Consider the following 27,824-nt stretch of genomic DNA (forward strand, 5'->3'; position numbering starts at 1 on the left):
TAACACCACCCTACATGAACTACAGGCTGCACAGTAGGGTTAGAGTGTATTAGGTGGATATGGGAGTAGCGGACTAAAGAGTTGGAGAGGTTGTAGCTCTTGCATATGGAAGCGTTGGTAGATAAGGATGGCCTAGATTTGCTGTGTATTATACATTTAAATTACTATTTTTACTAGGTGTTTCTGAAATTTTGTGAACATCTGCTTTATTGTGTAATCTGTATAATCTGAAATTCAAAGGAAGTGGACTTGAATTATATTGCTATACATAATATAGCCATACACGTTATCTGTGACACGTGTAATACAGTGTTATCTATAATAGATCATGCCTCAGTTCTGCTGATGAATTTGAATGTTTTTGGCCTGAAGGTGAACAGTAAAAGACAACAGATGCTGGAGGCAGTAGTCTGATCTGGTGGTCTGTTGAACAACCTCTGCAGCTTGGAACACAGTCTATATCCAGGAGGCTGGGCCCTGAGTTTCAGGTGACAGGATGTAAAACACATCCACAGATTTCCTCTTGAGCAGATATAAGGAACAAGTTAAAACAAGAAAGAAAACACTGGGATTTTCTTATATAATCATAGTGGATCTTAACCTTGTTTTCTGTGTCCCGTCATTGTAGGCACTTGTTTGGACTGAGATGTGTATTAAATAACTGCTAAAAGTATGTTTTTAGAGTGTTTAGCAGTGTTTAGCAGTGCCCTCCACCGGCTTTTTTCTTGGTGGTTAGAGAGAGCTGTAGTAGCTCCACTCTGTCTTGATTATGTGTTTGTAGTGGTTGAGCAAGTTCTTTTTAAATATTTTCCTAGCCAAACATCAGCTGAACTTTGGAATTTTATTCCCAAGCTGCTTGGAAAAATATGCAGAGTGCTGTAAGTGATTCATGAAATGGCACACAAATTACATGCTTGTTTCAAGAGCCTGGTTCTTATTAGTTTTTGTGTTACAACCATATAGAATTCTGAGCAACAGGAATTCCAACTCCCCTCTGTCTTTCCCCTAGAAGCTTATTTCTGTCTGTACTGACCTGGCTGTGTCTAAAAGAAAAAGGTGATCAATTCAGTTCTTAGTTCTTTCATGAACAATGATTACTCTGGAAAAAAAAAATCAGCTTTTTTTTAAAGGCCTTTTGTCCCTTTCAGCTAAGTTGATACTGAAATAGAACCATCCAAACTTCCCTAAAATACAACTGCAAATACAATGGAAATTGACAGTGTCGGAGAAGGCATCATATTTTGAACTGTTTCCTGTAGAAGTCCAATGTAAAAGAAATTATTTACAATTCTTTTTTTACCTATTTGTTAATAATCTATGTATTGTGGCTTAAAGTACTTTCCAGTTGCAGGACAGAACTTGGAAATAATTCCTCTCTTGGTAAATTACATAAAAATTGATTGCTCATTCCAAATCATCATTGATTAAATGGTAACCCTTTCAGTGCAAAAATATCATCACATAAAATAGAGCCTTTTCATTACTGTATTTGTTAGTAAATTGCTCTTATTCCTGACTGTGCCCTGCACATTAAGCAAAATATGTTTTCTAATTATGAGGCTCAAAACAATGAGGACAGTTACAAGCCAAGAGTTCTGTCTTCTAGTCTGAGACTCTGCAGGGACATCTTTGTAGTCCCTAGGATGTCATCAAAGACTTTGTTGCTAAAATCTTGCTAAGAATATGTGCATCAGCACACTTGAGTGTGTAAATTATTTAAGGAGACAGATTGGAAGCTTTCGTGAAGCAGAAGCTTGTACTTCAGCAGAAACTGGAGATCTGAAGTGGCACAAAAAGTGAATACTGTTAGGTAAATTCTTAGATAGACCTGACAAATATTCAATGACCTAAATTAAAAATAAAACAATTAAATAAGAATGCACTTGAAAAATATAGAAAGTTGGTTGAGTTTATCCACATTTAGAAAAATCTGTAGGTATTCTGTAGCCTGTTCAGAGGTTTGACGTTGGTAAGTCAACACTGTGTGGAGCTGTAGAGCTTGTTCTTCAGTAGATTTAAATTTGCATCAAAACAGTGAAGTGAAAGGAGAAGTGCTACATGAACTTCTGCTTTTAGGCTATACTGCAGTAATCATGTTTTTTCAGTCACTGAATCATGCCAACCTTTTAGCAGTTCCTTGACAGAGTTAAATAGATTTTTCCTAATTGTAATCAAGGCTCTCATTTGCAGTTAATAAAAAAAAGAGGCGCATTTCAGGTTTTGTAGACCATACCCGCAAAAATGTGAAGTGGGAAACAAACTGGCTGACATGCTGGCAGGAGAAAATACAATTCTGTACACCAAAGCTTACTAGTTTTGAAAACTGTTAATTTATCATTGGATGCCAGTTTTTCAGCTTGGATACTGCTTTATGACTTGGCTTATTACTTAGTTATAGTAAATAAATAAGAACATGCAGAAAACTTTCCATTACTCATCTCTTTAGGCATCATACGATGAAACATAGCCCTAGTTGTTCTTAAATAATCCTGAGGAACACAAGCCTTGGAGTGACTGGATTACAGTCTTATTAAGAGTATCTACCAGATTTTATTAAGAATACTATACTGCCATATTAAGTGTTATTTTTCTCTTTTACTTATGTGGGTCAGTGAAAAATTTTGACCAACCCTGAATATATTGAAGTTATCTCTGCGATGGAAATGTAGATGGAAATGTGATGGAAATGTAGATGCAGGCAGGAAGATGTTTAGTCAGAAGACTCATTTAGCAAGTAGGTGCTTTGAGTGCCTTGGCAACTCACATTGGCTTCAGTAGTATGTAAATAGATTCAACTGTTTAGCTATACTTCTTACTGTGACATACTGTACTGATAAGAGTTTCATATTTATAAGTTAAAAATCACTGGAGCATACTTCTAATGCACTCCTAATATCAGCTTTTAAACATTTTTTAGTCACTGATGTTTTGCCCTAACAAATGCCAGCTCAATATTACTTTACTGATAGTAATAAGAACATTATTTTGTCAGTAAGTTCAAAGTGGTCTTGTCACATGAACACAGTGGGCTGTTTTCACCTTTTGATGTCAACAAGGGCAACAAGAAATGATTAAAGGCATCAGGACTGCAGGCTGCTGAGTAGGATATGACCAAGGGTTAAATTCATTGAAAAGAAATGTGAAAAAATATTGTACATGACATGAAAAGGACTGCAAAGGTGAATGTACCTTTGACATATGTGAGTGAGGGCCTGCATATATGTTGATCAGCCAGAGAGGAGGAACAGAATCAGGCCACCTGTGTGTCCATGCTTAAGTGAGTTCAGTTTCTGTTTGTATGGGAGACACAGAAGGAAGAGATGAGGGAGAAACATTGGAAAATCTGTCAAATGCAATGATATGAGCAAGGACTGGTATTCACTGTCCTTTCCAGTATAACACCTAGGAAGTATCCAGTGAAATTTACATTTGGTTAGGTACTAAATAAGCAAAAGAGCGAAATCTGTGTGTTCACTTCTTGAGTAGGCTGTTCCATTGCAGGTACATATCTTCTCACCATTTTATCATTTTTTTCCAAAATCAATCATCCTTACTTGGTAAGGATGAACAAGATTGCCTGAAGGTTAAAAATCATAATGCCCAGAATTAAAATCACTGTCATTCCTGTGTTGCCTCCATTTGGAATGCACATAATTCACAAGCATTCCCCAGTATTAAATGGGGTAAAACTTTAATCCTTCAATCACAGTATCCAATGATCCTCCTTCTGCTTTTACTCAGGCAACACATTTCAAAAGGGCATGTTTTATTCTTTGATAGAGTATCCATTTTGAAACCTTGTACAAATAGAATTCTAGTTAATCTCTGTTGACAATAAAAAAACAGAACCTCAGTGACTCAGCAATTACAAATTATTTTTAATGGATGGATTTGCAAAATTATATTTTTTGTTTCATTTCCTCTGATGGACATCTGAGAGCTTATAAGAAGGCATACAGGCAAAACTGCTCTTGCAACCTTGCTTTATCAGCTGGAAGAATTTACCAACTTGCAAGGCTTTTAAGCAAGCACAGGACATTCATAACTGAAGTCAGTAGAAAAATTAGTTTTATAGATCTAGTCCTGCAACTGTTCAGTCTTGGAGCTGCTGTTGAACACAGATACTTGTGACAGCTCAGCACGCCTCAGGATTTAGCTCTGTGTAAATATGTGAGAAGCAGGTACGCCATTGCTCATCCAAATCTGGAGAAGCCGTATTTAAAAGAAGTCTTGTCTTGAGTCAGGTGACATGTGAGACTTTTATGTAGTCCTTGAAATACTGAGATTTCATGCCTCCTTTCTTCTACTCCCACTAAGAACTAAATTCCAAAATAATACTCCTCTTGCTGAGGCAGCAAACTAAAATTCCCACATTACAGGCAGAGTCCTGTGCTTTGTTGTAAAGGTCTCAAGAGAAATTTCCAAATGTGACATGCAAATCAGAATTAAGGAGCTGAAAACTCAGCTTCTGCTGGTAGAATAATGGAGGTGCAGTAATACAGGTTTTTGCACAAGAGAACATTATAATTTCAATATTGACAAACCCAGTGAAAATACTAGCAATCTGGTGTTTCAAGATGTAAGTGACAGGTAAAACAGAAACCTCTCTCATGTTGATAGCACTGTTTGGCCTCTTTGACCAGGGCTAGATGTCACTAAAAATGTAGGAACACCAGACCTAGATTCCAAAGTTCTCTTATTACAAAGTACATACTAGCATGCACACATTGCTGCTGGTGCACAGCAAATATTCTTAAAAAGAGGAAAAAAACACAGCGAGAATTTTTTTAAAAAGCAGAAGAAAGATAACCAGATTTCTCAGTGATATTGTTGTTTTCCCTCACTGTTTCCTATGAGAAGCAACTTGAGCTGTATTTCTCATGGCATACAGAAACAGCCCTCACATGCTGTAAATGCCTACAACATCCATGTACAGAGCACAGTGCTTGGACATCAGACAGCTTGTCTGGTTGTATTTAAAATTCTGACTTGAAATGGCATCTTAGTCAAGCAGCATAAAATATTCAGATCTCTGTATTAGTAAAATAAAGTCTTTAGAGACTTACTGGCAAGAAAGGGATTATTTGAAACATCAGCCAGACAGTGGTGCTCTGACTTGGTGCTAGTTATATATGTAAAAATGTTAACAAATACATTGTCGTTTCTTTTTTTCTTGTGGCTATTTGCACATACTGCTCAAGAGAAATTTGAAATATGAAATATGCAGAGGAGGGCAGCAGGAGAGGAGAAGGACCAGACAGCAAATAGGACTGAAAACCATTAGGGTAGCATACAAAAAACCTTTACTAATTTAACTATCAAATTCCTGATTAAAGATCCCCATTAGAATCCTTTGGCTGTTTGAGGCACACAGTATGCCAGCACAGCAGTTAAATAACTGCATATGAGCACAGTTTGCTTAGCTATTTAACTATTTTCTTTTTGCATCCTCAGGGCTGCTTTAGTCAAACTTGTTTCAGATTTTTAGCAGTATATTCCCTGTTGGAGGGATGGAGATGATGCAGGAAAGTATCAGTTATTTTCGTCATTTTCTCTTTTTTAATAGTACTTGCTTTGTTCTTGCATTTTGTGGTTTGTTTTCTTTTCTTTGGTTGGTGAGATCTTATTATGAGATATTTGTTGTAATTCTTCATTACTCTGCTTGGTAATAGGTCTGTCTGTGGTCAACTGTGCTGATGATTTATTCAGCTGAAAATCACTTGGCTCTGTACTCTGTGATATGTTGTATAACACTATCTTTTAATTTAACGGCCTTGCCTGAACATTATTATTCAGTAAAGGCAGAACTGCTGCAAAGATCTCTAGCACTTGTTATTGCATTATGAGCCTTACCAGTCTTTTGGTCTGCTGACTTATGAGAAGCAGAAAAATTGCAAAGTCACACTATGTGTCTGTCAGAAGCAGATGTCAGATGACATTTCCTTAAATATAACCAAGTTTCTTTTGAAAAAGAGAGAATAGGTCACTAAAGCATGTAACCAATCCTCCTAACTTGAGATAGGATCTGTCAGCAGCATTGTGGTCAGTTCAGCAGAACTTAGTGGTAAGAGAAGCTGGGACAAGGTTTTTTCCTTGATTAATACTTTCAGAAAAAAAAAATCTTGAGTGGATGCAGGGATCATGTCAGCTAAATTTCTGCTCAGAGTTTTCCAAAGCTCTGCTGAGATCTCAAACAGTTCTGAATTTCACAAGGAAAAAAGTAGTGCTGCCATGCAATGAAAAATTTACTGACTTAACTTTTGTTAACAGACGTTTAAATCTAAGTATGAATAAATATATTTGAGCATGTGGGTTTCTTTATTGCAAAAGAAACTCCAAGCCCTTTAATATTTAAAAAAGGCAATGTGCAGGGCAGTGGTTAAATACTACAGTTAAAGCAGAAGAAACATGATTACTCCAGAAGTGGCTGCTTGAAAAATAGGACTTATAGGAGTCATCCTACTCTAACTCAAAGATGATTGCTATTAAAACTAGGAATATTGAATACAAGATGTGTTGTAGAAGGCAATGGACTCCTCATTGGTGGGTGACTATGTCTAACAGAGGGCTTTAGCTACCCCGGCCAGACTCACTGGTGACGCCAGCAGTGCATCCTCTGCCCATGGGCCCACAAACCTCCTTTAAGTTCATGCCCAGGCACCCAAGCATTGCCTGAGCCAAGCTGTAGGTACGTCTGTGCTCAGCTGTGTCCCCTGGCATCCTGACTTGCTGCTTCCCTGACGGGGCCATTGGTGCCTGCTGTTGTAGATTGTCCTGTGTCCAGGCGTGGCTGGCTGTGCCCAGTCAGGACTCCTGGGTGGGTTTTGAACTTGACTCAATAACCTTGACTGAAAAGGGGTTGTTTAGAGATGTGTTACCAGCCCTTGTCCTACTTAACCTCGGTGTTAAGCCCTGTTGGGGAGGGTGTGGTGCTGAGATTCCCCTCTGTTCCTGGCTCATAGCCCTTCATGAGGCAGCCCTGCTCTTGAAGCTCACTGACAGTTTACCTTGCAAGGATTGTAAAACTAGTTACATGAGGATTGTAATGAAACTTCAGAGATGTGACTTATTTCTTTGATGCCCTTCAGTCTGCTTTTATTAAGGTACATACTTACCTTTTCCATCAGTAAAATACATTTGGAAAACATTTCTAGATTCTCAGATAGGAGATATTGCTGCTTCACTGAAGAAACACGAAGTCAGCTAATTAAATCCCTTTCTAAGGAAATTCTTACTTCTTGTGAAATAGATCAGATGACTAATAGCAAGATTCAGTACACAAAAGTAGTCCCCTTCTCAAGTCTTCTTAGGAGATAGATGGAAAATGGGGCCAAACCTTATTCCTTCTGAAAGCAGTCATCTGAGTTCTCAATGTAATTACTCTCTTTTTTTCACAAACATAGTCAGCTATATTCCTGCTACTTTTACCTGCAACTGTTTACGGAAGTTCAAATAAATGTAGTACTGCGATGGTAGGCTGTATGGCCTGCTCTTGGGTAGACACTTTATGAAAGCAGACTGGGTTTTATAGGGTAAAGTGACTATCAGTCAAACGTCTCTAGGCCAGCTGTGTCAAGTCAGCAACTTCAGATAAGTAACCAGTAATATCACTGATTCCTTTATTAGGAGCCTTGTATCACCATAGCCAGTTTGCCAGGAAACATTGTTTTTCCCCAGAATGTTTTAAGTTCAGAATTGATGAGTCAGGCTAGTTTCAGCATTCTGCAATACCAAAAGCAGTGTGCACCCTCTTCTCCGTCCATCACTGGTGGGTTTTTCAAATGGGCTATTGTTCATTCTGCTGCAGTATCTGAGGCATATCAGTTAACGAATGAAGCTCAAAACATGCATATCAACAAAAGATGCACGACTTATATCAATACCCAGCACATGGCAGATGCGTAGATGATGACCTTTGACTGGAGAATATCCTTGGCCTTTTCTGCATGGTCCTGGGATCCTATCTGTCTAGTTGATTTTTGTAATCACTTCCTATCATTCTTCACAGCTTTCCATATTTGAGTCAAGAAACTTTTAGCTTCTGCCCATGAGCAATTCTCCTGTCAGGCCAAATTCACAACTAAACTGGTTTTAGACAATAACCAGTCACCTTGAAGCACTAGGAGTGTTACATTATATATAGTGCACAGTTTGGCTTCCAGAATAGTGGTGTCTGCAGTATTAGGTAGTCGGCAGTGACTAATTGAACAGAGTTGGCTTGTGCCCTGAAGTGGCTTCCACAATATGTCTTGTTCAAGTCTGCCTTGGCTGAAGAAAAAAAATGCTTCCCAGCCTTGGACTGTTTTCACCCTTCTCTCTGCAGTCTTGGATACAATTTTTTGTACAACTCAGCATTGTGGAAATCCTGGGAGTACCCAGCCCAACTTCCTCCAGTGGAGGTTCTAGGAGGACAGGGGCTCTAACCTTCTGTCCTCTTGCAGCAGTTGTCATAAGCATTTTTAGTTTTGGAAAACTGAACAACTCTGTGGAAAAGAAATTTGAGACTTTTCATAAAGGACACAAACAGTTCTTCATACACTCTAAGATAGTGGCAATTAAAACAATGGAGTGAGTAGTCTCTTCCAAAGTTAAACGTATATTAAGAGAAGAATGTATGGGACAGTAGAAATCATTCCAAGTCACAACATATACTAATTTTCATCCATCTCTGTGAAATTTCATTTAAATAAGCTTCACAGATGGGAATTCACCAGATTCTTCATCTCTTAGGTTTGGTGAATTAGATTCTGTGCCTGGTTTTGAGCATTTAACTAGACCAGAAGCAGGCTGTAACCCCTGACATCTTCCCCAGTATCTCAGCAAGGTCTACTCTCTTGCATTTTACTTCACAACTCTTTAGAAGCATAAAGTACATGCATGGCAAACATAGAGAAAATCAAAGACTTTGCTTGGAGGTCTAAAATGTTGTTTCTGCTCTATAAATTTTTCAGAAAGCTGTCTTGCTTTCTAAGTTTTCTTACCGGTCTGATGGAGAGCTATGCACTAGGACTGCAATATTTTGGGATTGTACAGAAGCATGGCTCAGCAGTTATGACTTCTTATATGAACTGGGAAGTTCTTTGAACTCACAGTGCTTCATCTGACTTTATTATTTTCACAAACATTCTGTGTCCCTCTTGAAGAAAAAAAATGTTGACCTTCTCCCGTTCCCTATTCTCACCAACAGCTTCTCCTTTCTTAGTGATTTTCTCAAGTTTATACATCTATTCACTGATACCTAGCCTCTGTTTCACCAGGTTTGCATAGTTAAGACAGACAGTAATCTATTTTACTTCTGTAAGGAGTATGTTCGTCGTATCACCTGAAAAAGGTTGATTTCCTACACAAATACTGTTGTCCCGTAGCACAGAAATCCTCTTGCTAGCAATGTTGTGATTAGAACCCCAGATTTCTGACTAGATAGGTTCCTCCCCTCACCAGTGAAAGCACCACCTTCACCAGCAGAGACTCAGGTAATCATCTCACCCTACTCCCTGAAACACACCTGTAAGGAATGGGCTTAAGCCCACTGTGCAAGTTTCTACTGCATCATTCTTTATGTAAAGTGGTTTCTAACACAGACTTTGCATGAAAGATGTTTCACTTCTCACTTGGAAAAGCCCATTAAGGAAATGTGCTTGTAAGTAAACAAACATTAGCTGCTGACAATTGCATTGAAAATAAACCCAGAAGTGAACTCAGTAGTTCATTAAAGTCAGCTTTAACAATATTTGCACAGTGCACTTACCTGTTTTCAGCTACTTTTTGCCATATGGCTGCATATTGAGTTTGAGTGAAATATTAACAAGCAGTGGCTATAAAAAAGTATTACTCAGCATGCTTGACATATGGTGAGGAAAACCAGGATATCTTGTTGAACCACATCGTAGTCATTGATCTAAGGCTATACTTTAAGGCCACATGTTCATCAGAGTGAAAGAAAAATCAGATCATTACAAAGGATATGGAAGGTAATTGGAGCAACAAGTTGACACTCAAAGGTCATTTTGGGTTAGAAGGGACTTCTAAGATTGCTTAGTTGATCCCCATCCCCACAGAAGGAAAAGACAAGTTAGACTTATTCCTGTAACAGTGACCCTCACAGTATAGAGGTGGTTTGTAAAACCTATCTCTGTAACTTTTGTGGAGTAGGTAGGTATCAGTTTTGGTGGTAAACCGTATGGTTCTGTCAGATGAAAGAAATTCTCTAAGAAAAGATGACTGCAGTGTTTCTTAAGAAAGAATAGGGGTTTCTTGATGTCTAAAATTCTAAAAGGCATTTCCAATTGCTTCCATAGTCAGAATCAGCTTCTGGTTTTCTAGTATGCAGACTTAAGTCTTATAAGGCATTTCAATTGGCTGTGAGGAATATCTCTTCTGCTTCAGTCTTTTTCCAGAGATATTAACCTTCTTGATGTTAGCAGTTGCTTTCAGACATGTCTATGGTAATGGGAATCAAGAAAATAGTATGGGTTTAGGCTGCTGCCAGTATGAAAGTGAACTTGGTAGAAACAGCTAATCTTATTCTGCTCTATGCTCTTAATCACAGACCAAGCTACAGTTCACAGCTACTGAAAATGTTGCAGTTGTAGAAAAGCTGAAATAAACCTACTGTAAGCCCTTAAAATCTCTGGCAGGTAGCAGAGGTGAGGAATTAACAGAAGAATAATCATCCTATTTGCCAGTTGCTCCTGATAAAATGGTATGTACCTCACTCATACATAATAAAGCAGGTTAGTGGATTGGAAAAGTAGATTTTCCTTAGCCATACCAGAAAAATTCAATACTGAAAACAAACTCTCTACTTGCTTGTGAAAAATGGTCATCATTAAAGTTCAGTGAATTATGTTTTAGGTGACTATAAGCCTCTGAGTAGATTCTTTGCACATGTTTTCACAAACATTCCACCAACTTTCAGTTGAATCCCTACTTTTTTCCAGTACACTAAGATGCTATTGCTTATGACATGCACCTAGTTGAGACAAATGTATGGAGATGAATAGAGGCAGTACATATCAGAAAGGATAACAGTATCTTCTTATGCAAGGTATCCTCTCTGCCATTCAAAAATGTCAGACGAGAGTACAAGTCAAACTCTAAAAATACCTAATAGTTTTATGGTCTAACAACATCATGACTCACTGTCAAGTTCAAAACTATAAAAAAACCAAACAAAAAATAACAACACCAAACAAACAAAAACCCCCAACAACCCAAATTTTTAAAAAAATAAACAAACAAAACAACAACAACAAAAACCACAGAGGGAACAGAACACAAACCCTTCAAACATTTTGCAGGCAGTGTGTATGTGAGAACTCACTTCAGCTGTTTGGAGATAACAGCATGTAAAACAGTAGGTGAAGCAGAAAGAACAGAGACTCATCATGTTACACGTGTATCATATGCTCAGTGGTTTACAGTAAAAGACAGGTCTTGCATGAATTCATAGACATATATAGGCTGCCAAGCTGCTGACAAGCTAACTTTCACGTACTCAGATCTGACAGTCAGCTTCATAAGCATCCAGCGAGAGCTCGTGAAAATAGAAACTCATGAGCCAAAATGCTTTTCTAGGTATTCTTATAGTTATTGCAGTAAACAGTGCCATTGTTCCATTCATAATGAAATAGAGTGGATAGGTCATAGGAGTGTTGTGGAAAACTGAGCTGCCTCTGCCTAGGGATGCCAGGTGAAACCTTTCAGTGTACAATCCAGTAAGAGGGAAAGCAGGGTAGTGTTTGCCTTGCCTGTAAAATGGGCAGGAAGTGCTACCCACACTTGTTATTTGTTGCTCACACCAAGGCAGCATTTACTCACCAGTATAAAATAATGACAAGATGACTTCCATTTCAGCAAGGAACAATGATAATCACCATAACCTAATTGCAAAGACTGCAGTGTACTATTTATGTCCATCCACATAAATTAATTTTTATTACTTCGATTTCATTTTCATGAGGAAAAAATAAACAGAAGAATGCAAAATTAACTCTTTTCTGGAACAGAGAGAAATTGTTTGACCTTATGTACTGACCCTTAAGTATTGCTAAAAGGTGCAAGCCAGGGCAGTTCCCAAGCTGCTATTTCATATTAAGCTAACCAATGCTTTAAGAAGCTGCCTCTGATTCTCTGACATGTGCCAGATTTGCCATGTCAGCAAGGACATAGGACATTGCAAGCCTAGTGCAGATTTGTCTCTGCTGAATCCAGTGGCTACAAATGGGTAATTAAAAGGGCAATACATAGATATTAAATTACAGATTATGTCAGAGAGAGATTAGTTTTTTTGCTCCACAAGTAAAATCAATGGCAGTCCTGCTTTTTAAAACCACCTGTCCTGGTGAAACAAGAGGGTGAATGCTGATGTTCTGGTCTCATAGCAGCACTGTAGGTCCGCTTTTTGCTGGAATAAATAGCTGCAAAGTGACACTGGAGAAGCAGTTCCCATCCAAATTCAGAGCAAGTGCAATGCAAAAACTCCAATCAGTGGAATTCTTCTAAGAGCAAGGTCATAGCAGAAGTAGCTTCCATGTGAAAACCTTTCTTCAATCTTGTTTACATCTATTTTAGTAGAAAACACAGCTTACCAAAGCCACTGGTCTTTCAAAACAATATGACAGATCTTACCCAGTGCCCTTGCTTCACTATCTCATGACTGACTAAGAGGAAAATGTGTTTCATTTTGGATGTTTTCCCAAATCTGGCATTCCAGTATTAGGAAGCAAAGCAGTCTGGCATGGAAAAGACTTACTTCTTCATCTGAACAAAGGCAAAATTACTGTTTAAAAATAACCAGTGCAGAAATCTAACTGAGTTTCATTTTCACTTTTGCTTCCAAATTCCTCCTAAAGAAAATTCTATTGAATAATCAGTTCAAATTTGAAACTTTTTATGTAGCATAATATCACGGTTCATGGTTTTTTACCTGATTTAGTTGTGAGGTTTTATATAAACATTAAAATTCTCTTATGCAACATAATGTTGATTTATTGCTAGTATTGGGTTGGGTTGTTTTGGTTTCTTTTGTCTGTCCTTTGATTTGATTTCAACCTCTTATTGCTCTTGTGATATGAAATATCTTCTAGCTGTTGCAATGATACACGTTATACAAGTGCATACAATGATGTGAGAGGGTACTTCTGGTAATACACAGTTTAATGTGTTAGAAAATTTGGAAATGGGATATGGACATGTAAGGATGTTTCCACCAGAAAGATAAATGACATAAGATAGCATTTACAGCTTTTATTCAATTTCCACAAGATTTTTTACTCCAAGCACCATTCCTGAGACTGGAACAGTTGATAAAGGCATTCTTAAAGAAAAATCCCTTGAGCAACAGTAAGTCCAAAAATAAAGTGTATCAAAGGCACTGAGCTGACCTCTCCACAGTGGTAAACCACATTTCGTGACAGCATAGTTCTCAGTAACTTCAAGAAGATGTGGTATCTGAGGAGGCATAGCTTTCCATTGCTACAGTGTAAATACATCCCCATGAGTACACTGTTTATCCTAAGGCCAAAGTGCTGTAATTTTCTTTTGAAGTCCCCCAAAACTGATGGAAAAAGTGCAAATTACGGCATGTAGATGAAGAATTTTCACAGACCCACACTCCCACTGTCTCTTGAAGCTGTGGCAGTTGACAAGTATAAAGCCTCAGTCTGAGAGTTAAAATCATCACCTTAAGGAAAGAAAATGCAATAGTATTAGTTTAAAAATCTGCAGTGATTTAAGAATAAAAAGCCTGATTTTAACAACTGAGTGATAAAGAGTGAAAGCTCAGTCTCCTGGTTATCAGGAGACTGTCATGCTAAGTTACAATGGCTCCTTAAAGCTGTTATAATTTACAAGAACATCTGCTGTGATCTTTTCTGAGGAATTACCTCTTTCATCTATAGTCCAAATTCTGAATTTTCTATTACAACAAAGCTATCACTCATTTTCAGCCATATAAATGAACAAATAGCAAAACTGAAATTTGTTTAGAGAGCATCCATGGTAGTGATTGTCAGTAAATATGTGCATTTGATTAAAAGTGTGCAGAACTGGGACTTCAGTGATGAGTTTAAGTGTCCTATGTATTCAGTTCTGATACAGCTTGAGCTATAAGTTAAAACTGTTAACATTAACAGTCCTTGTTACTGTAACCAGGACTGTATGGGTCATTTCCAAGGCACTGTGGTAAAGTATCTGTGGGTTTATGCTTCAACTACCTACTCATCATGGAAAAAAGGTTCTTTCCAGGGTTTCTTAAAAACATCCAATGCTGAGAAATATAAATGTTTGTCATCTGACTTACTGCATGTTGCAAGTAAGACAAAGTTTTTTTGTCATTAAAATGAAGAAGTAAAACCGCAAAGAATGGCCTTGTCTCCTTTAATTTCTTCATTTCACTAAGTGCACAGAAGAGGGTACAAAGGGGAAAAATACAAAAGTAATACAAAAAGCCAGGGGAAGCCAAGCTATGCTCGGACAATATGCCCTGGAATGATGTCCGGACACGCTGTTCTTCAGAATGCTGCTTGCCTTGAGCTTGTGTTCATTAGTGCATGGCATAATGCCACTAAAGTTTCACACTGTCACATGAAAAATAAGAATGAGACTGCCTGCAGCAAGGTTTCTGGAAGCTGAAAGTGTCTTTCTGAAACTGTTGTTTCAATTGTAATATCTACTGATGGCAGTGGATCAAACGCTTACAGTTAAGATGCAGCCATGACAACCTGAGGTGATTTGGAAACCAGCGAATTCATACTCTCTTCATCCAATCTCTATCTTTCACCTACAAAATTCATTTTTTAAGCTGGTGACTTCTTCATGTATTTTTTTAGCAGTGAGAAATATGGGTGGATTCTCAAAAAAGTCCTGTACTTGGAAAAGCCCTGAGTTGTCTCTGTGTTCACTTGGTTAGCTGCATGACAGTATTATTCCATTTGAGGTCCTTGGCAGCCTCAGGGCTGACCTCAATACACTATGTGAGGGTCTGCTTGGACACCAAGGGAATTATGGCTGAACCAAGTACCTCTGTACCTAACACTGACCACAGCCTCTCACCTCACAGTGCATTAGCCTGTCAAACTGTTATCTCTAGGTAAAAAAATTGATTTATGTCAGTAGGTGTATTATGTATTAAGACTTTTCTTGTCATAATGATTTATCATTTTCTATGGTCATATCTTTTTTTTTTTCAGTTCAATTTTAGTATGAAACAGTTAGATTTATCCTGACAGATTTTTAAGTATTGTCTTCCCTCTGAAATGTAAAAATTTCTGGATGTCTCGGCAAGTCAGATTCTCACAGGACAAGAAGTAGCCTAGGAGATGATATAATATTCCAGATAAATGAGGTATCATTTTATTTGTTGTTAAAACCTGTAGCCTGATCTAAAAGTATAAGACTATTGCTACAACAGTCTTGATGCTATCCAAAACAATCAGCTTTCTGTGAGTATCCTTCTCAGCCAAGACTACTAGAACCCCAGATAGTATACAGAGGTGTGTGCTGAGTTGTATATGAAACCTATTGGTACCTCAGTGAAAGGAAACCAATATTTATAAATTTTTACATTGCCCAAGAGAAAGTCAAAACTTCAGAAACTGCATTTTTAAAAAACTCAAGAATAAAAGAATTTAAACTCAAAACTGCCCTCTATTCTGATGTAACATTATTTAGGTTTCAATCTACATATTTTTTAAGATTTTAGATGTAAGAAAGAAAAATCTGTAAAAAAATTTTTAAAAAATTAAAATTTTAAAAAAATTAAAAATTTTTAAATGTAAATTTTAAAAATTGCCTATGACTTACTGTTCTCATCCTTTGCATTAGGATTCAGTTTTCTTTTCCTATCTGTTAAAGTAAATATATACAAATTTAGCATAAACATTTCTAGATTTGAAAGAAACTATATTGTAACTATAACTACCCAACAAATCTTTAGATTAAACTGAGCTGTAAGCAGAGTTGTTATTAAATCATATCAAATAAATAAACTTCTCTACATTTATTTTGTTTTACAAAACTTGAATCAAAAACTTTACAAAACTTGAATCAAATTCTGAAGTCATAATGTTAAGACTCTCCTTTCATGACTAGAAATACATATATTCTGGTTTACTAGAGTCTGTTCATGTGCAAAAAAATAGTAGAATAATAGTCTGTTTGCTTTATTAGTTTTCTACTACTGCACATGCAAACAAGGAAGGAAATACTGCAGTAGTCCTGTATCACACCATTTTAGTTGTAGAGTCATAATGGAGTTGAAAAATAAAAGTTCTGTGTAATATACTGTAGCCACAGTGTCTTTGTAGCTATGAAGAAAACACTGTTCAAACTATGCTTTTACAGTCCTCCTCACACAAGGCAAAGTTTGTGCTCTGTACAGAATACTAACTGGTCAGCTTTAAAAATGTATCTTTCCATGCACCTTGTCTCACATACATAACACAGTGAGGAAAAAAAAACCCAACTCAAATTACCCAAGATCTCATATTCTACCCTCTTGTCATCTAGAAATAAAATGTGACCAAAGTCATGCAAGTGTACCTTATTAAAATTTCCTCAAGGTTGTTCACAGGAAAAAGTAAAGAAATAGTGAAAAGCTTCACTATCTGAAGTAAAATGTACCTTTTTTGGGTTGCTCATTCTTGAATGATTTTCTCTTCTGAAATATTATTAGTGCAGAGAGAAGGACAGCTACAGTCACACATGTGGGGATGATTAAAGAGATCAGGAATTTTTGTCCACTATACTGTGTACTCATTAAAGCTGTTAAAAACATTAAAGGAAAGTAAATTTATAACCTACAAAACAGGCATTGTTTATCAAGTTATTGGTTCTGTTTCTCCAAAGTCTTGCTCTGACTGAACAAAGGATTCTTAAATTTTATCAACATAGTGATTTACACTCATATCATGAGTAATTTGTTCTGAATTATTACTGTGAAAAGCCTTTTAAAAAGCCAGTCAGATCTTTCATTTTTATGGCATTTGAGTCTGTCACCATCCTATTGACATCTGCCTTTGAAATATTTCTATATATTGATGAGACCTCCTCTCAGTCATCTCCAAACTAAACAGTGTCTCCTCATAAAAGAGATGCTTCAGACCCCTCATCATCCTTGTGACTGTTGCTGAGCCTTCTCCAGTACCTCCTCTCTCTCGTGTCCTGAGGAGCCCAGAACTGGGCACAGCACTGGGCACAGCACTCCAGATGTGGCCTCACTACTGCTGAGTAAAGGGGCAAGATCATCTGCCTCAACCTGCTGGCAATGTCCTTCCTAATGTGCCCCAGGATACCATTAGCTTTCTTGGCTGCCTCATGGAGAGCTTTTTGTCTACCAGGATTCCTAGGTCCTTCTCTGCAGAACCACTTCACAGATGTCAGCCCCAGCCTGTGCTGGAACATGAGGCAATTCCTCCCTAGGTGCAGGACCTTAGACTTAATAGATTTCTCTCTGCCCAACCCTCCAGCTGATCAAGGTCCATGGAATGGCAGCAGACCCTTCAGGTGGGTCAGCCACTGTACCCAGTTTAGAGTCACCAGCAAACCTGTGGAGCGTGCCTTTGATTCCTTTGTCTGGTTTGTTGATAAATTGAATAAGACTGGACCCAGTATTGATCCTTAGGGAATGCCACTGACAGCAGGCTTCCATCTGGGTTCTATTCCTCTGATCACAACCTTGTGGACTCTGTAATTTACCAGGTCTGGATCCTGCTCATGTAACCCACATTTCCTGAGCTTAGCCATGAAGATATTAGGGGCGACAGTGTCAAAAGCCTTGCTGAAGTCAAGATAGACAGCTAGATAGAACAATTAAGTAGGAGACTATCAGGGAAGATGCCCGTGCAGCTGAAAAAATTCCCTCTGTATTGTCAGGAAAATAAGGAAAGCTATTCTAAAATTAAAATATACAGAAAAATACAGACTGGTTAGTTGGAGTGCAAGCTAGCTGAGACTTCAAAGACAAAAATAATACTGACTTGTTCAGTTTACCAAGAATCAATATTACACTGATTTCTAGAACTGAACTCCAGTGATGGAGCATAGCACATGATGTATGTATGAACACTGCCACGTACAAGTTTAAGGTCATACGAACCTAAAGTGGAAAAGTGAGCTGAAGTTTCTCCATTCAGTTCTTTATTCCAGAAGACACACGTGTAGTTCTCACTCATATTTGGTTTGAATGTCAGGATGCTGGTGACATTGTAGAGACCATCTGCAGTCAGTGTATAGGTGGTATTTACAAATCCGCTGAGATTGAAGTTCTCATTTTGCCAGAAAACCTCTGCCAGAGGAAAGCCTTCTGACTGGCACATAAAAACAAACTTGTCTTCACGTGGTATTTTCATTACATGAGTATTTATTCTCTTGTAAGATGCTGCATGAGAAGTTGTTGAGTGAAATAATTGTATTCAACAACAGTCATTTTCCCACTTCACTTTCCCTGCTTCCTTTTAATCCTATGCATTGTCTCTGGCTATATCTGTGGAACACTTATTTAAAATTATGAAGGATGTTTTGTAGAACAATGCAAAATGGATTATTCAATCCTTACCATGCCTACAGCAAAAGAACACACTTCAGTACTTTATGCAGGGCAGAATTGACACTAAATTTATGATTTATTAAGACAGAGGAGACAAGTGGAATCTTATGGGACTCTTATTTTCACATTTAGAATATGCCACTTCCAGAAAGCCTGATTTCATGTCTGTTTTACAAAGCTTATAAACAGTGTAATATTTTCAACCTATTAGAAAAAAATTGACTTTTCATAGGAACTAATGTGGGTCTTAAGAATGTCTGTGTCCATTTTTGCATTTGAAAAATATTTTTATTTAAATATCTGTGAGGGAAATGAATGCTGCCTTGCATCACACAGACATGCAACTAGTGGGAAACACCAAAGATCTAGTCTGTCTTACTTTCCATTTACATATACATTAATTACTAATGCCATTTGGCTTCAATGGACACAGAAAATCACATGTCCTTGCTCTGGGAAATGCAGTCACTTGGGGAATTCCCAGCCACTTGGGTCATTGCAGCAGAATTCATAAGTGTATCAAAGCGTCTCTGAGAAACTTTTTGGAATGACCACAGGGTGGCCCAACAAGGGGATCAAAGGAGGGGAGGGAGGTGGTGGCGCTGGAGAAGAAGGATGTAGAAAGAAGGATGGAAGGAGAGAGAACAGATGGTGTCCCTCCCCTGCACCAGGTGCTCTGGGAGGAGCTCAGCTGTTGAAAGGCTAGCCACCACTAAGACAACTGTTTTGGTTCAGCTAGGGGCTGAGCACAAAGTCTTGATGGGACGACTAGCAACAAATTCCTTCAAATTAACCAATTTCTACAAGCCTGTAGGAATTTAGTAGAGACATCTCAATGATTATACAATGACATCTAATTTAACCACTCACCTCTTACTTCCAAAGCAATATACTTGTAGTCCACGCCCTGGTAGTCAATGAGACAAAGGTATGATCCTGCATCTGTGATCTTAACATTGGTGATCTGGAGGATGGCTCGTCCCAGCTTCAGTTCACTGTGCAGAAGTGATGCTCTTCCTACGTAATCAGGATGTTGAGATGGACGGAGTGCCTTCCCATTGCGGAATGTGTACACCTCTTTTGATTTCAACAAGCCCTGCCTTTTCTGCTCCCAAACAACAGTCAGAAGTCTTAGATCCACTGAGCCATTCACAGGAAATCTGCATTCCATGGTCACGTTGCTCCCATACTCTACAGTGTAGAGCTGTTGAGGAACTTCAACTGTAAATAAAGCTATGTAAGGAAAAGAGAACAGTTTCATTTGTTTCATCAAAATATGTTCTGATTTTCTTTAAAGTTGGGCAAAACTGTGCCACACAGTCAGGGGTATATGGCTACTGATTTGACTAAAAGTTTTAATCATTTTTGTTCATATTCACACTAATATTTTTACCATGTAGCAATAATAGCAAATCATCTATATTCTGTATTGATTACAGAATCTGAAAGATGAGGGCAGAATGACCAAGTTTTTTGTGGTGGGTTTTGTTTGTTTTTTGGGGTTTTTTTGCATTTTATGAGTAACTTAAGGCTAGGCCAGTGGTTACACAGGGACCATTTTTATCAAACTGTGATATGATCTCTTACATGTCCTAAGGTTGTAGTAAAAGCAACAATTAATTGTGGAAATTGTAAATCTAATGTCGCTGTCTTTTACAAAAAGAAATACCAGTATAGTATCCTGTTCCTGTTGCACTGTATAAATGTGTATAGCTCAAAATTTATATGTAGTAATTACAGTCTCCACAAACGTGGAACCATGTGAGTATCATTTGATCTCACGTGTTTTCTCAGATACGTGCAACAGTATTACAGAAAATATATCAAAATAATCTTAGCCATTCACCCAATCTGAAATTAATATTGTTATCAATAGGTTGCCATCTTAAAGTGTACTTGATATGGCAGAGTTATTTCTAGTACATCATTCAATATACTTTGTTACTACTTTCCATATTGGATGTGCCATGTTTTGGTAGACAATTCAGGAGCACTTGGAAGTGTTGGTAGTGACATTGCAAAGAGAAGTCCATGCAACTGTTTATGCATTCTTTTTATTTTATGTATCTCTGAAATACTTACAGGGAAACCTTAGCATTGCTAGGTTCTTCTTAGCAATGTTTGTTTATTTCCTGTAATACAACTGTAGCAAGGGAGAAAATTATGTGAAAAAGTGCCAAGCTCCTTCTGGGTTTTAGCCAAGCTGCTTCTGCTACAGGCATGGGCAGGGGAGCACAAGTGATTATACTTCATGCCATATTACACTTCCCAGTGGGCACTGGTTGCTTTGGTCATTCTCCTCACAGCCATGGCACTGATGCTGGACATCTCAGCTGCCAATACACAATATGTTAAAGAAGCCTGAAAAGTGACAGACACCTATCTTGTCTGGAAAGTGACAGACACCAATCCTGTGCTCAGTCAGTGCCTGTGCCTTCTATAAGATGGAAAGCAGAGGCTCCAGACATTACTGACTATTCATGCAAGTATTGCTGGAGATGCTGAAGCCCACATACTAAAAGCTGCATTAGTTCTGTTAGTGAAATTGAAAGGCAGTTTCTCTCTTACGTGAAACCACGGAGATCTGTGTTTCCAGTAACAGTATTGTGAGAATTTGGAACATTTTCTCAGGTAGATCTGAAATAAAAGTAGAATTGCATTAGAACTTGCAACAACTACCTTCTGCTGAGGCAGATCAGAGCCATGCTAGCCTTTAAAATCCATCACAGCTCATAGACAGCAAAAAAAGAAACAAACTCTAGGCTAGCAGCAGAAACTGGGAAAATCTGTATTGGAGCAACTCATGCACACACAAAGAATATGAACCAATGGCAAAGAAACAGTGGCAATAAAGAGAAATGAAACAATTCCACAATTTCAGTCATTACATTTTCAGGATCTGTAGCTTGCAGGCAGTTTCAAATAGTCTGACAGGGAAATGCTTTTATATTTTTTACTATCCACAAATAATAATCAATTGCAATTGACTTCTCCCATGTAGAAGAGATTCATGAACAAACACAAGCAGATTTTATAACTGTCTCTACTAACACATGATCTAGTTTACAAGATTTTTAACCTTGCTTTTGTTTCAGCTTTGCTTTGCATATGGGGTATTTTGCAGTTTCCTATTGCCTTAAACCTAAAGACCAGGAAACACCTGGAACACATTGTGTTCCAGTAGAAATCTCAGGATGGGTAAATTGAAGTTTGCTTCAGAAAGGATTAGAATGAAGACTTACTGCTGCTATTCTTTCACTTTACATATGGCAATGTCTGATGTGTACAAATTGCCTTGTATTACTGATAGAAAACCATCATCCCTAGAATAATGCAAAAGGAGAAAGTACAGTTTTAGAGTGAATGTGTTTGTGTTCCAGTAGCAAGCAAACTATCATGTATTTTTCATACTATTGTATGCCGATCAACATAACTAAAAAGAGGAAAAAACCCAAACAACAAAGAAGCACCAGAGGCAAAATTCATAACAAAACGAATGAGATAATAGAAAAGATAGAAGAATTACTTTGAATAAAGCTTGTTAACATGTAGTATAATCTGAAAAGAAATAGTGAATAAGATCCAGAAATAAGCTACAAGGAAGTAAAGAAGAGAAGGAGCAATTTTAGACTTCTCCAGAGCTAGACTTACTGGAGGAGGGGTTTAATTTTACTTCCCTATTCTTTTGTGGGCTCAACTTGAAACATTCTGGTTCCAATTTTCTCAGGTGCTGCATTTCTCTCATTGCTTCTCCCCTTGAGCTTTCAGTATCTCGGAAAGCGAAGCTCTAAGCTTAGTAAATTAGCAGCCAAAATTATGGGACTTTTTGATGTGATGTCACAAATAAAGGTTTATATGCAAATTAATGTAAGCAGACTTATTACATGTAAATGAAAGCTAGTTACTTTTATCAGAGGTATTTAATACATGATGAATCATAATTACTATGGCTGTGTGAGAAAGGAGCTAATAACACCATCAGTATCTCTGTGTTCCAGATGCAGAAGTAAAGACTGTTACTATTTACCATCCTCAGCCTCCTACTACACTCACTTCTCCACACAGCTTATGTATTAGAAGATGGACATAAGGGAAAGAAGTGAATGAAGAATGAAACTATTTCTCATCAATATTTAGATCTTTGTATTAACCTTATGTGAGACATTTTAGGTATTCTGCTCTCTTTTTATCATCTAGAGTACATTGAAAATGCAGAGATGTTTATTTTTTAATGGAGGAGATAGTATTTTAAAAAATACACATATTACTGATAGTAAAAATAAGAAGATACACAATCTGCCCCAGCAGAAAATCATAATTATTACATATCAAGAAAATCTTGTCAGACCAGAGGGATTAGTTTCAGTGCAATTTACCCATGCAACTTCATCATGTGGCTCTGACACACTTCCATAGAAAAGCCTGCACCAGCATCTGGAGGGTGATTTCTTCTGAGCTTGCACTACTAACTATTCATGATGTTACAGAATAGCCCTCACGTTCTCCCTACTTTTCATAAAACGTATGTCATGCCCTGCTCTTCAACAGTCCTTGTACACAGCTATCCTAACTTATCCTAAGCTTATGCAAAAGTCTTTTGTTTTTCTGTTAAAAAAAGGCCACTTCTAAAATGTACTCATCGTATGCCTGTTACAAATTCACAAGGATAAAAGAAGGAGCCCTGTGCCATAAAAATTAGTACTTAATGCATCTTACAGCAAAGTGAGGAATTGAAAATACACATCTGAGAACAGCATGAAGTAACATGACATTTCAAGAACAATTCAGATGGAGTCAGTAAATTGACTTCCCAGACCAATCTGCAGAAGAAAAAGCAAGTTATCACACAGTGCTCTGTGATTATGAGAGTTATGTCAAAAAAAACTTGGATAATTGAGGTGGTAAAAAGCATCACATCAAACATCTAAAGATCATCATGGCTTTTTAAGAGTTGTAATAATTTCAATGAAGATTTAGGGCCCAAGACAAAAAGTTTGAACATGACCAATGAAAACAAAAGCATGACAATGATCAGGGAAAATTAAGAATATAATATTTTCTTTTTGTACAGCTTTTTTGCTTTAATGAAAGTACAAAGTTGAAACCTGTACTTGACTTCATTGGGCCACAAGCAATATATTCTGGTCAATTTTCTTAGTGAATGCTGACTGAAATCCAGATGGTAATGATAATAAATTGCTGAAGTTCCATCAAAGATGGAAATGATACTAAGTATTGTTTTTCTCATCTTGATTCATTCAGTTGATCATGCCTGTAACTTTAACCCTGGTCCCAGCTCACTAATCCAGAGGGTTTATAACACTTGTCTAAAAAAAAAAAGGGTAATTTTTGGCCTTACTTCGTACAAAATCTTTAGTGGTTGTCCAAAAATCCTTCTGTAAGGAGTGAGAAGGATATTTCTTGTTCCTTTGGAAAATTTAGACTCCCATTTCAAACTGTACAAGCTCTATGCTCCATGCAACTATATGATTCAATTTTCAAAATAATGTATAGACTTTATTCCATTCTACAGACAGAAGTGAAAAGGTGCTTATCTTGACTGGATGTTATAAGGATGCTCTCAGGAACTGAAACAGGTGGCAAAATATGAACATCAATCTGCTACATGCTTAAACTGTGGAGCTCTTGAACAAAAGCTTGGGTAGCTCAGGTAGCTGTGCTTTGTATAGACCTCTTTGATATGTGTTTATTGTTATTTACTGGATCCTATTTTCAGAAAACACTCGTGTGTTTTCACCACAGTGTGTTAGCAACTGAAGTTGGCACCAGTCTGGTGGTAAGAGTTAGAACTGATTTGGCATTAGTGACAACTCTCACAATGTTCGTAATGTTAAGTTTACAAGAAGTATTTTAAGCAAAGGAACATGAAGATCACAGAATATTTTGCAATCTACTCCTTTGTAATAGTGATTGAAACCCACATCTGAGTAATGTAAATTAAATCCTACTCTTTTCATCCATGAAAGGTCAAAATGCTTTTCTTAAGTAAAAGAAGTATCTTAATGTGAAGATCTTCTACCTTTGATTAGTAGTCTTGCTATGATTGCTCCTGCAAATGGCAGGGGGGTTGGAGTAGATCACCTTTAAAGGTTCCTTCCAACTCAAATCATTCTATGGTTCTGTAGTTCTATGGTTATTCTCAACACAAGTTTAACAAAGGATCCTGAACATCCTGAAAATCTTTGTGCTGTTCACTAAACAAAACAACCAGAGACACAGTCGCTGATACAGGGACCTTATAGTCTAATAAATAACGGGAAACCCTTTCCTGGAAACATTGTTTCAGCTATTAAAATATTTGTTTTCCAGCAAATGGATGATTTAGAACAGCAAACACATTTGGTGTCCATATAATGAAATTTAGCAGCATTAAGCAAGGAGAGCTTTGCAGACCCATAACTTCCACTAGAATAATCAGACCAGTTCAAAAAGCTAAACAAGCTTTCAAGCACACTGGCTTTCCTCCAGGTTTAAAGCAGGAGTCAAATCAACACAGAAGTTCACAATAATCTCTCAGATTTCACTGTGGAATATCAAACTAATTAAGGACTAAGGAAGGGGTACTTGGTCCTTTTTAAGTTTAATGGCTATGGTAGACAGACCCTTTTTTGAATTGTATTTCCCTGAGACCAAGGTATCCCATTGGCAGCACTTCTGCTGTGATCCTGCTTGGTTGTAGCAGGTATAATACACATGTTCTTACAACATAGAGGGAAGTGGGGGCATTGAACTCCACGGCTGGGAGCTAGGAGATGGAAATGTCACCAGGCTGGCCAGTTGGCCTGTGTTCACCTCCACACAAACTGTCCTGTACACTTTTGCAAAAAAGGTTTTGCAAGTGGTCTTGCATCCTGAGACATCTTGAGCTGGTAGACTTTGTTATGGATTTGAAACAGCAATATTGCAGTTGATCTATTCACTCCTACATTCAATGTTTTTGCTCTGCTGCTGACAGACTCTGCAACATTAGTGAGCTGTGATCAGCTATGTTTTCCTAATGACTATGCTTTTCCTAATCCCTCTCCTTCTGCACTCTCTGTCTTATTGTACTGCAAATCTAGTACCCATACTAAACACAGGACAATGACTTCTGGAAATAATCCAAAATGACAAACTCATCTTAATCAAAAGCAATCAAGCTGTGTTAACAGGCATCCGACTTGGCTCCATTTGACTCTCCTTGTGTGAAATGGAGTATTATGCTCAAAGAGACTATCTTCTCATGCACCTATGTACACAGCAAAAGATTATATGGTCTCAGTCACAGTTTCTTTTGTCTTTTTCTGTTATTGAAACTCCCTTGCCTTCTGTACATTTTGCAAAAAACTTGAATGGAAGCAAGTTTTTTCAACAGCTTTCTTCTAACACTCTCGCATGTGGAAAAAGACACCACTTTTTGACATCTTCATGAAATGGTTAAACTGATTTTACTTTCTATGAAGGATCCAGTTTAAAAAAAAAAGAAACAAACCAAAAAATTAGAGAAAAAAGTTTAAAAATCCTAGGTCAGAAAATAAACAAAAAACAAGCATTAGATACTCATACAAACTACAGCTGTTCCACATTTCATCATCAGAAAGAAGGTACTTTATTATTTTTCAGGAATTTAATAAAAAATTCAAACCATGCATATTAAAATTTGTTCAAAGGCCATTTCTCCAGCCTGTCTCAGTATATTTTGTGGACATAATCTCTTGTTCTCATTCTCTCAAACCCGCCTTCTCCAAATGCCACCTCATCTGCTGTTCTTCTTGTCTTTTGCATACTTGTTACAGTCCCCTGTTGCCCACCTCACCACACAGTCAATTTATTATTGGGACAATTGGTTTGTTCCTGATGTTTACATGTGACAGCCTGTTTGCATAATTTCAGTCTGCTCTCCATCTCCCTTCAGCCTTCAGATGAAGATACGTAATTTCTCACTTCCTCCTTTGCTCACTATCTGTGAATTCTCACTTTCCTCGCACTGTTTAACTGTCACCTGTTGAATATTTCCTACTGTTATTTTTTTGTTCCATGACAAATACAATCATTCTACCACAGCTGAATTTTTTTTTCTATAGATACTAGGATAGAATTGGAGTGAAATTTTGTTATATTTAAAAAGCAGTTGTGTCTATCATAGAACCCTTCAGAGCCTTTCTGCTCTTAGCAGCATTACTGAATACAGACTGACACTTTGGCATGATACACTGCAAATTTTCTTTTGTATCTCAAGCTTCTACAGAAAGAAAGACTTCTGAGAGAGGCACAAGAACTTCTCCTCTTCATAACCTATGCTTCTTCTGGGATGCAGAAGGTGAAAGTCTCCAGACTTGCTGTACAATCAAAACAACCTGCAGGTAGTGTGTTAGTAACAACTAAAAGAAAGTAAACAGGAATATATAGATACAAATATATACAGAGGTTTTTTTCTCCATTCAAATCCTCCCTGAAATTCAGGATGAAATATTTACTAAGAGCTACGTCCTCATGTATAAGCTGAAGAGGCTCACCAGCACCACTCCTCTGCCTTTGCCTATGAGAGAAGATAAAGCTGTAAGAGAGTTTCAGCTTCTAAAAATATCAGGGTTAGAAATTTATATGGACCTGTGTTTTAGGATCAGGAACTTATTCAGTCTTTCATTCAGAATCAGAGTCTGTATCCCAGTAATAATTTGAAAATAAACTTAAGTAAATCTTAAGAATCTAGGAAAAAAACTTGCAATCCATCAGCCAGAAATACAGGAAAAATTAATTTGCCTTTTATCAGTGTTATACTCACATCAGAGCTTTACGCAGGTCATTGCAATCTGACTCATGTAACAGCAAAGATTCCCAAAACTCTATCCTATTTGCACAATAGCAGGAACCACCCAAGTCATATGACAGTGTATAACATGCACCAATAGCACAGCTTGTAGGCTGATCTTATTCAGCTTGTAGGCTGATTTTTGTCATAAAAAACCTGACTATGTTGAAAGGACTTTTCTCAGGACATTGTTAGTTTCAGTTTCATGCTGAATGTACACTGAGCTCAGTTCTCTGCATTGCTGAGGATGTGCATGTATCAAATAAAACTATACAAATCATTCTGTAAAATCTATGTGCTCAAATTCTGCTTTTGATTATACCCATGATTTTCAGTGGGTTTATAACCATTTAAAGCAGTGTACAGTATTGGCATCTGAACTTGCATTTACTAGGACTGTTGTGCATTCATCAAGTTACATTTTCTTACTTTCATCAGATTAATTTTACAAGAATTCGTCAAGCA

At 37.5% G+C, this 27,824-nt stretch overlaps 1 protein-coding gene across 1 annotated transcript; it reads right to left on the bottom strand.

The window, feature by feature from the left end:
• Nucleotides 1-13,601: 13,601 nt before the first annotated feature.
• On the bottom strand, nucleotides 13,602-27,369 carry LOC115915534 (programmed cell death 1 ligand 2-like). Its single transcript, XM_030969006.1, is given in 7 exon segments — nucleotides 13,602-13,684; nucleotides 15,805-15,846; nucleotides 16,624-16,764; nucleotides 18,098-18,379; nucleotides 19,418-19,780; nucleotides 21,116-21,184; nucleotides 27,333-27,369. Coding segments are annotated over 7 exon segments (1,017 nt in total).
• Nucleotides 27,370-27,824: the final 455 nt, after the last annotated feature.

Source organism: Camarhynchus parvulus, chromosome Z (assembly GCF_901933205.1).
Source record: "Camarhynchus parvulus chromosome Z, STF_HiC, whole genome shotgun sequence".
NCBI classification, from domain to species: Eukaryota; Metazoa; Chordata; class Aves; order Passeriformes; family Thraupidae; genus Camarhynchus; species Camarhynchus parvulus.